Source organism: Phasianus colchicus, chromosome 9, assembly GCF_987193195.1.
Source record: "Phasianus colchicus chromosome 9, bPhaCol1.hap1.1, whole genome shotgun sequence".
NCBI classification, from domain to species: Eukaryota; Metazoa; Chordata; class Aves; order Galliformes; family Phasianidae; genus Phasianus; species Phasianus colchicus.
This window is the reverse complement of record NC_143444.1, coordinates 12,352,406-12,366,336: the sequence shown is the minus strand read 5'-3', so window position 1 is coordinate 12,366,336 and position 13,931 is coordinate 12,352,406. Positions and strand designations below refer to the sequence as shown.

General features: G+C 38.9%; 1 protein-coding gene across 5 annotated transcripts in view; it reads right to left on the bottom strand.

The window, feature by feature from the left end:
* The window catches only part of CAMSAP2 (calmodulin regulated spectrin associated protein family member 2), a 75,855-nt gene that overhangs the window by 3,328 nt on the left and 58,596 nt on the right, over positions 1-13,931 (bottom strand). For 3 of the 5 annotated variants that reach the window (XM_090146182.1, XM_090146183.1, XM_090146185.1), the window contains 8 exons: positions 11,905-11,975; positions 11,020-11,089; positions 8,094-10,305; positions 6,920-7,056; positions 6,225-6,445; positions 5,096-5,195; positions 4,403-4,518; positions 3,440-3,558 (listed from right to left, as the gene is read on the bottom strand). In XM_090146182.1, coding sequence (XP_090002308.1) covers positions 3,440-3,558; positions 4,403-4,518; positions 5,096-5,195; positions 6,225-6,445; positions 6,920-7,056; positions 8,094-10,305; positions 11,020-11,089; positions 11,905-11,975 — 3,046 coding nt within the window. The remainder of the gene's footprint in view (positions 1-3,439; positions 3,559-4,402; positions 4,519-5,095; positions 5,196-6,224; positions 6,446-6,919; positions 7,057-8,093; positions 10,306-11,019; positions 11,090-11,904; positions 11,976-13,931) is intronic. The other 2 variants (XM_031595835.2, XM_031595834.2) reach the window with 1 other exon arrangement.

The window sequence follows — 13,931 nt, the reverse complement described above, 5'->3', positions numbered from 1 at the left end:
ATTTTGCATTGTAACTAGAAAACATTCAAAATTATCACTGTCATTTTTAATTTGTTTTTTATCAGAGCTGAAACTTATGTGCAACTCTTTCTCTTAAAACACCTTATTTTCAATCATAATTTTCCAAGCAAGTTTAGAAACAGGAAATATATACGTGCCCAGATGTGCCCAAAAGATCTGCCAGTGCTAAAATGGGTTTCAGTCATCCCTAAATGCCTTGAAGCCTGATCAAATTAAGTCAGTTGATATGCACGAAGCAAAGATTCTTTGCTAGCTGAAACCTTCAGATTCCTAATCCACCCAACAGAAATTCTATGAGATGTGCACTGAATAGAATCATAGGATCATAAAATCACAAGGTTGGAAACGACCTATAAGGTCATCTAGTCCAACTGTCTTCACATTACCACTGCTACCACAAGCTACTAAACCATATCTTGCAGCTCCTCGTCCAGATGCCTCTTGAACACTGCCAGGGATGGCGACTCCATCACCTCCCTGGGCAGCCATTCCAGTGCTTGACCACTCTCTGAGAGAAAAGTTTTTCCTTATGTCTAACCTAAATCTCCTCTGATACAACTTGTGGCCATTTCCCCGGGGTCCTGTTTGTTGCCTGGGAGAAGAGGCCAAACCCCCTCTTCTCCCAAAACCTCCCTTCAGAAAGTTGTAGAGTGCAATGAGGTCTCCCCTGAGCCTCCTCTTCTCCAGACTAAACAATCCCAGCTCCCTCAGCCGCTCCTCATAGGACTTGTGCTTCAGACCCCTCACCAGTTTCATTGCCCTTTGGACACGCTCCAGGGCTTCAATGTCTTTCCTATAGTGAAGGGCCCAAAACTGAACACAGTACTCGAGGTGCTGCCTCACCAGTGCTGAGTACAGAGGGATGATCACCTCCCTGCTCCTGCTGGCCACACTATTTCTAATGCAGGCCAGGATGCCATTGGCCCTCTTGGCCACCTGGGCACACTGTTGGCTCATATTCAGCTGAGCATCAACCAACACCCCCAGGTCCCTTTCCTCTTCACAATCATCCACTCGTCCCCAAGCCTATAGCGCTGCATGGGGTTGTTGTGGCCAAAGTGAAGGACCCGGCACTTGGCCTTGTTGAACCTCATCCCATTCACCTCAGCCCAGCGATCCAGCTTATCTAAGTCCCTCTGAAGGGCCTCCCTACCCTCAGGCAGATCAACACCACCTCCCAACTTGGTGTCATCTGCAAACTTACTGAGGGTACACTCTATCCCCTCGTCTAGGTCATCAATAAAGATATTAAACAAGATGGGCCCCAGTACTGACCCCTGGGGGACACCACTTGAAACAGGTCGCCAGCTGGACTTCACTCCATTAACCACTACCCGTTGGGCATGGCCCTCTAGCCAGATTCTTACCCAAAGGAGTGTGTACCTGTCCAGGCCACGGGCAACCAGTTTCCCCAGAAGAAGCCTGTGAGAGACCATGTCAAAGGTTTTCTGAAGTCTGGGTAGACTACATCAACAGCCTTTCCTTCATCTACCAGTCTGGTCACCCAAGTCATAGAAGGAGATGAGGTTGGTCAAGCACGACCTGTCTTTAATGAACCCGTGCTGGCTGGGCCTGATCCCCTGGACACCACGCACATGCTGTACAATCTCACCCAAGATGATTTGCTCCATTACTTTCCTCAGTATCGAGGTCAGGCTAACAGGCCTACAGTTCCCCAGATCCTCCTTGCAGCCCTTCTTGAAGATGGGAGTCAAATCAGCAAGCCTCCAATCCTCTGGGACCTCTCCAGTTAACCAGGAGACCTGATAGATGGCCGAGAGCGGCTCGGCTATCACTCCCGCCAGCCTCCTCAGCACCCGAGGGTGTAGGCCGTCCGGTCCCATGGACTTGTGACAGTCCAGATGGAGGAGGAGCTCTCTGACTGTCTCCACCTGAATCACTGGGGGTATATTCTGAGTGGTGTCCCAGACTTTCAGATCAGGGCACAAAATGCCTGGAGGATAACTGGTCTGGCTACTAAAGGCAGATGTACAGAAGGCATTGAGGACCTCAGCCTTCTCTTTGTCCTCAGTGGCCACATTCCCTGCTGCATCACGTATAGGATGAGAATTATCCTTGGTTCTTCTTTTGCCGTTGATATATTTATAAAAGGATTTTTTATTGTCTTTTACTGCAGTGGCCAATCTGAGTTCAAGTTGGGCTTTTGCCTTCCTAACTTCCTCCCTGCATACCTTAGCTACTCCCTTGTAATTTCCCCAAGTAGCCTATCCCTTCTTCCAGAGGACATAGACTCCCTTTTTCTCTCTGAGTCTCAACAGTAGTTCCCGGCTCATCCATACCGGACGTCTACCCCTGCGGCTCGCCTTACGGCACTCAGGGACAGCCTGCTCTTGTGCCTCTAAGATTTCCATCTTGAGGAGCGTCCAGGCTTCCTGGACCCCTTTACCCTTAAGAAGCGACTCCCAAGGGACCCGTGCTACAAGCGCCCTGAACAGATCAAAGTCTGCCTCTGGAAGTTCAAGAAAGTAGTTTTGCTGTTCACTCTTTTGACAATTCCAAGAATAGAGAATTCTACAATTCCACGATCGCTCTGCCCAAGATGGTCCCCAACCTTCACTTCTCCCACCAGTCCTTCTCTGTTAGTGAAGACCAGGTCTAGCAGGGCACCACCCCGGTAGGCTCTCCTACCATCTGCATGCATAAGGAAGCTATCTTCCACACACTCTAGAAACCTTCTGGACTGCTTCCTCTGTGCTGTATTATATTTCCAACATATATCAGGGAAGTTGAAGTCTCCCACAAGAACAAGTGATGGTGATTGCGTGACTTCCGTGAGCTGCTCATAGAATGCTTTGTCCAACTCTTCATCCTGGTTAGGTGATCTATAACAGACCCCCAACCAAGATGTCGCCCCTACAGGCCTTCCCCCTGATCCTTACCCAAAGACATATGCATGCTGCATTCTAGAGGTAACCTTGACACCACTTTACAGCTGTTCTTTCCCAAGGTTTCTAGGGGTTATTTTGCTCTCCTACTTGAACTGAAGGAATCTGTACTGACTTTCCATTTGCTATTTCCAAAAAGTAGCTTTTGTTGTAAGGGTACTAAATTTGAGGATCCTTATGAATAAAATTAATGTGTGTGAAGAAATGGTAACAATCTTCATACTCAAGTTCCCACATTAAACAGATAGTAGCTATTAGTTAATGCCTTTTAATTAATTCAGCTTCCCATGTTGGGCATCCAATGTGATAAGCTGTTGTTTTTATTGTACTAGAGAACCTTTATGCTCACAGAGGAAACAAGCCACAGAAATTACTCAAACCTTTTCATAACAGCTGACATCATCTCAAAAAAAGATTTCTTTCAATATTTGCATTTATACTCACCTGTCTTCCTAGTATCTTAGTCATGGTTTGACATAGGCATTTATGCTTTAGAGGAAAAATACCCTTACCTCCAGTATCTTTTTCTTTTGACCTTCATTCACTTTTCCAGCCAAGCAGCAATGTGCCAGAGCATTCTGAATTATATACTTATTGGATTTAGCACTGGGTTCTTTGAAAAGCTTTGGTCCTATACGGGAAGAATGGCAAGTCAGCTAAATTGATCAATAACCTAGCAAAGAGTTACCTTAAATACTGTGAAGAACTTTTGCTATTAACCTTTTACATGTACAAAAACACAAATCCAGAAATAAATTAGAATTAGGCTAGAGTTCACAAATTTCACAAACAAATAAAATGCCATTCTTTCATTACTAATAAATGTTTGCCATCACAAATAGAACTACACTGACTCTTCAATCAAACATGAAGTCCCTAGAAGTTAACATAAAAACTTAGTATTATTTTACTATTTACCATACAAAGTGTTATTAGGTGGGCAAAAAAAGTCTTTATAATGATGGTGGTCTTTGCACTATCATATGGTATATGTTTGCAGAAAATGGATGAAGACACCATTATTTTTTGATTTATAATAAAAGAATTAGAAGGCAGACTGTGAAGTTTTTAATAAATCACAAAGGATATGTTTGGAAACAAGGACCCAGAATATTTAAATTCACATTACTAAGAAAACTCCTGTTGCCATTTTGTTTTTGCTTTTTGCCACACTATTCTAAATCGAGCTTAGATTTCTACTCTTCTTGCCTTGCTAGACAGATTGAAATGCACAGAATAACTTTTCAGTCCATCTGCTGTTCTGAGCCTAACTGCAGTTTACAAGTGCTACTGAGTCAGTACCTTTATTTTGAACTTAAAATTTTCATCTTGTATTATAACCATGTTTTAGATAGTTTCATTGCTGTAGAAGCATCCTTACAAAGTTTTAAGATTCCAAACATAGATAATCAAAGCATTTTCGTGCAGAGAACCACTAACAGACAGGTACTTTTCTGAATATTGTTGTAACTGACCTGTGTATTCTGTAGCAGAGGCAACTGAAGAGGTTGTAGATGCATTTTCCCAATCTTTTTCACCATTACGACTACCACAGCGACTTGGAGATAAGAAACCTTCCACAGACTCAGATCTAAACATTAGTTTTAAAAACTACTTTAAAAACTACAATATTAAGAGAATAGATTCATATTCTTTATAAAATACTTTTACAGAATACGCATGGCTTGTTTCTGAAATTCACTATGAGTCATCTCTGATTTCATTTTCAGGTACTTCTTAATGCAAAATAGAATCTTGTGTTCAAAAAAGCCTAAAATTCCAGTGAACACAATTCTTTCCTGTGGTACCACTTAGAGGAAATCACAGAAAGTAAGTTACTATGTTAAGAAAGAATAGAAGCTATGTAGCTGCATGTAGCACACTGGTTTAGTAAAACATTGACAAGATGAGACTTAACTACAAACCAGTGAATTCAAGAGGCCACATTTTCACCTCATTTGCAGCTGCTCAATTTGTTTTCTTGGTAAAATTACTGAAATAAATGACCACGGTTTTATTTCCCGATGCCTGAGAGGGTAAACAATCTATGTCTTGCATCAGAAAAATACATCTGTTCTTGAGTAGGAAATATACAGATCACCTCTTTCAAATCTATGTTTATTTGATATAGATGATTAAAAAAAAAAAAAAGGTTATTTTAGCTTTACCTTGGTGTTCTCTTGCCTGACTGCACACTCTCATTGTCCCCTGTATTCAGCGATGCCAGTGAAAGACTAGATACTGAAAAAACACGATAAAGCTGTGAACCTGGATAAAAACAAAGTTTAAGCTTAAGCTCTATGCAAGTAGAGAGTCTGTTCACTAGATCCAACACCAGCATCCAAAACTTTCTAAGCGCTTTTATATAAGCAACTCTTACTCCAGTACTTGATATACCTGCATGCATACTTGGTGCACTGTATTCTCAACACTTTCTGATACCCAGCCATTTGCAGCCATCTGGGATAGTCTGCAACTAAAAATTAATGTGAAGCATGAACATGGGCACTATGCAAATCAAAGAGTGCAACCAAGGTTAAAAAGCCCTCATTTAAAAAAAAACAAAAACTTCAGAGATTTAATTTAAAGCCTATGCTGGACTCTTGGAAGGTGTTAATGAAATAGTTTAAATTTCATTGGAAAATAGAGGGAAGCCACTAGAGAAAATCCAGTAACATTACAAGGCTATAACAAAAAGGATAACAGAGCAGTCTGGTTACTTTTTTCTAATTGGAAACTGGCAACATTTCTTTCAGTCATTACTGCAGTCATTTGATATCTAAATGAACTGTTCCATATGATTGGTGCTGCTATGATGCTCGTAACTACACATGCAGTAGCTAAGTGAGTGAAACAGAATAATAATACAAAACATTAAAGTAAAAATGTAATTCTGACTGTATTAAGCAAGAGCCTAAGTACTCTTGATTTATGGTGATCATTTTATTTATCTACCTCCTTTCTGCCAAGTGTTATTCATTCTTAGTTTGTCACATGTGAGAAGAGATTAGTGACTGGTAAGAATACATATGGGTGTACAAAATTTGTTGCATACATTGCTGTTTCTACAGGTTTTCATACAGTTCAAATTTTCTGTTTCTTGACATATGCATGCATGCATAGCAGGTAAGTGACATTCATGTTTTTGTTTTTATTGACCAATTTTGCTCTCCAGTTTTGACATGTGCAGCTTCAGTTTAGCACAAGACACTTCTAAATGCACGTGCTTGTTAGTATCAAAACCTAAGCTGGTGTTTTAGCATGAACAGACTCTTCTTCCACATGAACATGGGTTACCTGGTGGACCTTTGACTGGTGTCTTAGGTGACTCAATGTGATCCCTATGAATAGATTTTGGACGTGGCTTTTTTTGTTTGATTGACAAGGAACGTGGTTTTATAACAGTATCCATTTCTTCCATAAGCTTTAGTTGTTTCCTTCTCATGTATTCTTGCTTAATGAATTCTCGCCGTGCTCGTTCATCTTCCTTCTTCTGACGTTCTTCTTCTGTTTTGCGTCTTAAGAAATCATCAGATAAATTCAACAGTAGCAACTTTCCAAGATAGCAGTTATAGTTAGCACATTGCCAATGAGGAAAACACAAGCATTAGATTTTCAGAACTTTAGAGTTCTCTGACATCAGTAAGAGGAACAGAGAAACTTGCCATTGTACATTTGTGCAGATTGAAGCCTGAATTGATAAGCTCTCCCTCAGAATGTCAAGTGCAGGGCAGGGTAACAATCTGAGGAGCATCACTCAGGTCAGCAGGGCTCATATTCACTGTAAGTTATGGACTGAGGCCACTTGCTGATTTCACACGACCAGCTGGCACATGGCTTCACCTAGGCTCCTAAGCACATTTGACTCCAGGATTAAATAACCTTAGATATATTGAGATGAATTATTTGATATGGAAGTTATACTATTAAACATGACATTTCTATGCTCACGGTTACCAGTCATTTGGATCAGGATATGTAGTTAGTTTTACCTTGTCTCTTCTTTCTTATGTTCTAGCTCTGCTTCCAGCTGCTGCTTTCGAAGCTGAGTCTCTCTTTCCCTTCTCAAACGCTTCTCCAATAATGCTGCTCGTTTCATTGCCATATCATTTTCTGCCTTTTGATCATCCTAGCAGCAACAGTATTTGAAGGAAAAAGAACCCAAATATTAAGATGTCTACATGAATCAACTGATTTTGTCAAGTCATTAGACACTTAACTCTAGACCAGGTTGCAATACCTTAACGCAGTTAGGAGGTGATTAGAAAAAAATTCATTTCAGTAAGATTTTTCTTAAGAATACTAAAGAATTTTCACTTCCTAAGTGAAATACAAAATTGAACACTGGGATGAAAAAAAAATTGCTAGGTGAAATGTTTTAGTTTAGAGTCAGACACCATACTGCATGAACTCCTGCATTCAGATTTGGAACATTATATGGAGATGAAAGCAATTTATCACAAAAAGCAATAACAAGGCAACATATAAAATGACTTCTGCTGATCAAGCCAGGTGTTTTCTTAGCACTGAGGAATGTTCACAGACAAGTAAGGCACATGTCTATTCACCTCTTGTTGCAAGATTTTGAGGTATTCCAAGATGGAAACTCTAAATCTTCCCAGCTTTCAGTGTCTAAACGTTCCTCTCACTACATACATTACAGCTGAAAGCCTGCATGTATATAACCTTTAATTTCAAAAGGCAGTCTCAAAAGACTACTCCCACAGCTAGGCAACAGTGGGAGAAATGCTCTTCAATGGGCAACTGAGATATTAAATCCAGGCTGTACTTTACAAGCTTTTAGTTATACTTGGGCACGAAATCAGGAAGTAAGAGTTGAAGTGATAAGGAGGCATATTTAATTAAGGTCACAAAAGCTTATGATAGAAAGAAATTTACATTCACCACGCATCTTCCTCACCAAAACCCCCAAGCACCCTTCATGACTAGGAAAGGGGTACTCTGTCATGCTAAAAACTGCCACGTGCTAGAATCTGACCACTCTTATGCTGTCAGTTAGTCATCAAATGCAGAAAATATGCTTGCACGTTTATAATTGCTTTGACTACAGTACAAATTCATCACTGAAACACCGTATCTGAACCAAGTCGCTCCCCTTTCAGAGGAAGTTGTGCAACAAGCATACACATCAGGTAGTTCTCTTACCTTAAAAAAGAATCCACAACACACTTTCTGGTCATCCTCAAATTGTTCTCTATCGCTCTCACCTTCATATTTCTCAACAGATACTTCCTTTTTTTCTGGCGGCTTCAAATCTGATAGGGAAACTTCAATTAAGTTAGCTGTTTTGGGAGCTGCTGTTGGCAATATTGGTTGGCTTAGCTGATCTTCATTTGGAGTGAGGCAGACAGTTTCTATTATGGGCTGAGATAACACTTCAGAAACATTAGATTCAAGGGGCTTTATCTCCTTTTCCTCCAACTTCTGTTCGCACTTTTTCAGAAGTTTTGGTCCTTCTTCTTTTGCTACCTCTTCTGTAGGCTTGACTTCCTTCAGAAGACTTCCCTTCAACTGAGGTTCATCCTGATGTTCACCATCATCTCCAAAGCAAACAAATGATCTAGTCTGAATGGGAACCTGACTTGGAGAAAATCTTCTCAAGCGAGGAAGACTATCCACAGACCTTGGGGCAGTCAAGGTACGATTTAGAGGTGTTATTTTCAGTTCATTTGGCCTAGGAGTCCTTTGCATTTTTATGTGAAAAGATGCATTCTTCTTGTTGGATGACTGTGGAGATTGATGTGTAGAGCGGGGAGATTCCTGTGAGAAAGGTGCAACAGGAGATGGAGCTCCCATTTGCCTTGATGAAGCCTTAAACTCCCGAAGTTGCTTCTGAGGAGAAGGCTGAGGAGGAGAAATAACCCAAGCTTGCTGCTCTCTCATCTGCATCAACATCTCCTGTTGAAGGGACAGACGTTGCATTTCTTGTTGTAAAAAGTGTAAGGAAGAATTTAGTTTTTCAATAGATTTGGTATATTCTAAGATATCTCCTTCATTAAAATTTTCTTCTGAGGGGCTAACTAAATTCCACTGCTTTTCAGCATCCATAGGAGTAGCAGGAGACTTTGACCATTTGTTGTGAGAATTTTCAGGATTTTCTTTTATTGATTCTGAAGCTTTATTAGTTTGTTCATCTGTTTTTTGAGTTTCTCTTTCTTTCAGTCTGTTACTGTCAGTGAATATCTTCTCATCTTCAGCTCCTGCTGCTTCTTCTCGGAGAGGTGATACTCCATCACCTTTCTTTTTCACAATATTAAGAAATGCTGTTCTTCCCATTTTCTGTCGCTGCTTAGTGAAAGCAGCTTCAACTTTCTTCTTCTGGGCTTCAATTGCTCTTCTCTTTTCCTCCAGCTTCATCCTAAGATGTACCAGTTCTGAAGCCAGTAACTGTGTAGTGTCTCTTCCTTGGGGAACAGATGTCTCCTCAGGAATGTGAGTCCATGCAACCACATGAGGAATATTCAGCTCAGAACCTTCTGGAGTGGTTTTCTGAGAACTGCTGCCACTGCTTCTACTATCTGTATGATTCAACTTTCTGAATTTCTGCTCTGCAAAACTAGTCATTTTAACCCCTGAACTTGAAGAAGCACTACTGCCAGCCTGTGATTTAGTACTTACTGAGCTAGGACAGGGACTTAATTGATCTCTGTGATTGCTAGCTCTTAGGTCGTAATCCTGAAGAAATTTAGATGGTTCTTCCATGTCAGAGTCCATGCTTACAGTATAATCTCTTAAAGAAGAATCCTCATCCATAGTCTCTGGAATGTCTTCCGAAGGAACGTGTATTCCAGTATCAACTTCTGTATTGTCAGTCACAGGACTTAAAGCACCTTTTGTGTCTGTGATCAGATCAGGGGTAGACTGATTTGGTTTAATATTTGAATTCAAGATGCTCATTTCCTGATTGTGAAGAAAGAATCCATTTGTAATTTGGTCTGTCTGGATAACTCTGGGAGATTTTTCAGTGTCATGAATTATCTGCAAAGCCTCTTCAATTGTTGGTGTCTCAATCTGATTGCCAAAATCATCCAGAATGGCTCTGTTTTGCAAAGCCCCATTTGGAAACCTGCAGTGACTGCTCTCATTGGCATTTCTTTGATTTGTGGTAAAAGAATGATGAACCTTTGTGTCTGTATGACCTACTGTGTCCTTTTCCTCTTCAATATCTTGATTTTCCTCTTCTCCATTTACTGGTCTGAAGGACAGATTTTTTCTAATATGTTTGGGCACACGGTTGTTGTTTAATGTAAGGCCTTCATTGCTCACAGATCTAGTAATACCTCTGTTTGGAGAAGATACTGGAATGCTTTTTTCTTTGTCAAAAGAAATGTCAAATGAAACTCCATGTAACGATGACCTTATGGAGATAAGAATAAAGGAAATAACTGAGCAATTCATGATTAATAACCAAATACTCATATTTGTTCTACAAGTGATTTGAAGACTGTAGTATTAAATGGACTGTTATGTGTATTGTATTTTGACCAGTTCATTTGCAAATAGAATACATTAAAAATGCACAACAGAACAGAATATAAGAACACTTTCTTCAGAGCCAACCAATGCTTTTTATAGCTTGGAATGAGTTCGAGGCACTTGAAGAATATAAAAATTGCCAGTCTAGATCAGAATCAAGGTGTGAAAAGACAACTTAGATTTGCAGAATAACCCTTCGTTGTAACTCTTACCATTTTATCTTTAGCTTACATCCTATACATTCAGAGATTATGACTGGTCTAACTGAAAACAGAGACATCACCAGCCTAATTGTTCTTACTATACAGAAATTAATACAATTTTTGATACTACTTTTTGATACTGAACTACTTTGCAATGTGACTCTTAACTCATTTGGCTAAATTGTATTACATAAATGTAAACATATTTAACATATAAAAAATAATTTATTTCTTAGGGTTCTTTCCTATTACTGAGTTCTTAATCCATGATATAGTTTTCTCTTTGCTTTCTACTTTTGTAAACTAATTACTAGATTTTGAAAATCCAAATCACATTTATATTTACAATACATAATCATTTTATATTCAACTCTTATGGTAAGACTACTTACCTTTTTTCTTTTGGCCATGTCCCTACATAGCCATCTACATAAGACATTGATGTGGACCTTCTGATGACTCCTAAGTGAAATTGAAATGGAATTCAAGATAACATTAATATGATTTTTCATAGCAGTTACTTTTTGTTGCTTTAACAAATTAATTTGCTTCACTACTTAGATCACTGCAACAGCAGATATTTGTTTTCAGAACACAACTTGAGCAATTGAGTTCATTGATTTCATCCCATATATATACACACATATATATATATTATACACACACACATACATATATATATATACATATATATATATATATATATATATATATATATGCGCTATACTGCTTAGACATCAAAGAACTTATGGAGTAAAATACAGAATCATAGAAGCATTTGATTTGGAAGGGACATTTAAAGGTCATCTACTACAACTCCCCTGCAATGAATAGGGACACCTACAGCTCTATCAGTCTAGCTCAGAGTCAGTCAAGGTCATGCCTGACCTCGAATTCTCCAGGCTTGGGGCATCCACCACACCTTTCTGGGCAGCTGCACCATCACAGAAAACCGTAGAAAGTTGGTCAGACAGGACTTGTTCCTGGTGAAACTAGTAGTACTACAAGTACTACTAAAATATACTAAAAATAATTGTTGTAAGCCATATTTCACATAATGAAAAATGAGTTCAAATAAAAAAATGCAAGTGGTACAAGCATGAACTTAGCCATTTGTATATTTTACAAATTACAGAACTCATTCACTAGCCTTTCATTTAAGACTCTCTCAGCAACAACTGGCATGAATGAAGTTTGAAGAAATGTAAATACGGTCGCAATTAACTCAGAATGACATTTTGTCTCATTACCCCTTAAATCCATTTGTAAAATGTTACCTGGGACAGATGAATAAGGCTGCTGGGGTGTATGCAGTTGGTGAGATGGTGTGTAACTTGGACTTTCCAATCTATAAAGCAAGAAACATTAACTTATAAGTAATACATCAAAAGCCACATTAAAGAAGTACAGCAAGACTTTTCATCCTGGGCCAACAAAAGATTTATTTTTTCAGACAAGGGAGAAAGTAAGGAGTGATTCTTCTCTTGAAGCATTAGAAGCTTCATTATTCTTGAATAATAATTCTAGAAACTTCTAATTCTTGAAGCAAATTAGAAGCGGCATGCTACATTATTACCTTTAACTAGACTCAATATAGACACAAAATCAAAAAGGTATTTCTCTCATCGAAATTGTCACAGAGCAGTGCTGGTTTTGTTTGTGTACACGTCTCCTGACAATATTTCAAGTCATTGTTAGGAAGGTCTCATTTTTAGGCTTGATTTTAGCAACAAAATAAACAAGCTGAGTGATTGCAGCTAATACCAGTCTTCACACAACTCTCTTTCCTGTTGCTTAATCTGACATTTTTGTGTTTCAACTGCAGTATGTGCAAGGAGTGGACAGACATACTAAGTATAGTAATAATACTAATCACTAGAACAGTAGTTCAAAGCTTCTCTCCATTTCTACTTAAAACAGATTATTTTTTTTTTTCGGTTCACAGACAAGATTTGTAATAGACTAGTTTTAATCCAGAATAGGCTTTCATAATGCAGTGATTTGAACCAGGTGCCTCTTCAGTACCAAATACAGACATGCATAAAAATATATGCCTTTGTATGTAAAACATGTAAAGAAGTCAGACTTCAAAACACGATGGATAAAAACCTTTCATGTTCTGAATTTCGTTCACTGATTAAAAGTACACTCCCAAACTCTCTTTTCTCAGTAATTAACTTTCAAGATCTTTGCCTAGTGCTTTTACAATTTATGTACAGTATGCTTTAGAAATGTTTTGAAAGAATATTTGCGGGGAGGATGTTCATGTCAATTTAAGGAAAATACTGTTAATTTATAGTATACAACACCATCTTCTGTAAGTATACATTAAAACTACTCAAAAGACTTTCTCATTAATGCATGATTTTTGGTGTTAATAACAATGCATAAGCTAAATATATCTGTTTTAAATGGCATTTGAGATTTCCATGAAAGCTTTTAAATCAATATTCCTAAGTTATCTTAATACAAGTATGCATTTAATCCAGCAGCATCTGATAATTTGTTTTACCACAACGAAATCTACATGCTTCATTCTCTCTCAGGAAAAGACTGATTTTGGCACCAAGACTGTGGTTCCATGGCAACTCTGATCTTGTAACTGCTTGCTGCCACAATCCCACTCCTCTGTGCTGCTCTGGCTCTGCACTGGAGTCTGCTCTGAATCATTGCTGTAGTTCAGCCAGCAGAAAAACATTTACTTTCTCTGACTGGGTTACTTTTTTTTTCTTCCTGTCATTGTGTACTGAGGTGACTACGTCATAGAGAAAAGCAGGCAGGAATGTCCAGTTGGAATGAGAATGAAAGCCAAGACATCCTGCAGTCAGAGCAATCTTGGCTGATGGCAAGCTGCAGCCTACACATTAGATTTCTAGTATTTGAAATAACTCCTCAGGCCTCTTCCTCATCTCTCAATGCTGTGAAGTACCACCAAGTTGTATAAAGTACATCAGTCTACGAATAAAGATATAGCTCTTTACTACTTACAGATTGCTCTCATAATACTCCAGCACCAAACCATGTCCATCACTTTTAGAGAAACTAAACAAGTGTTGCAGTGAGACTGCAGAATATACTATCCACCGCCAGCCGTACAGACTTCACAATTTTTACTGAACATGTCTGGGAAAAATAAGCCATGTTACAAAACACAATGGTGGCAACTTACAGACTTGATAGTTAAATTTGGAATGGTACCAGTTTGTTTATGAATTGAATTTAGATGCTTAACTTAAAGCTTTCAATAAATCCTCTTCAAATTAGAAGTCAAAATCATTAGCACAGACAAAATGTACACTTTTGC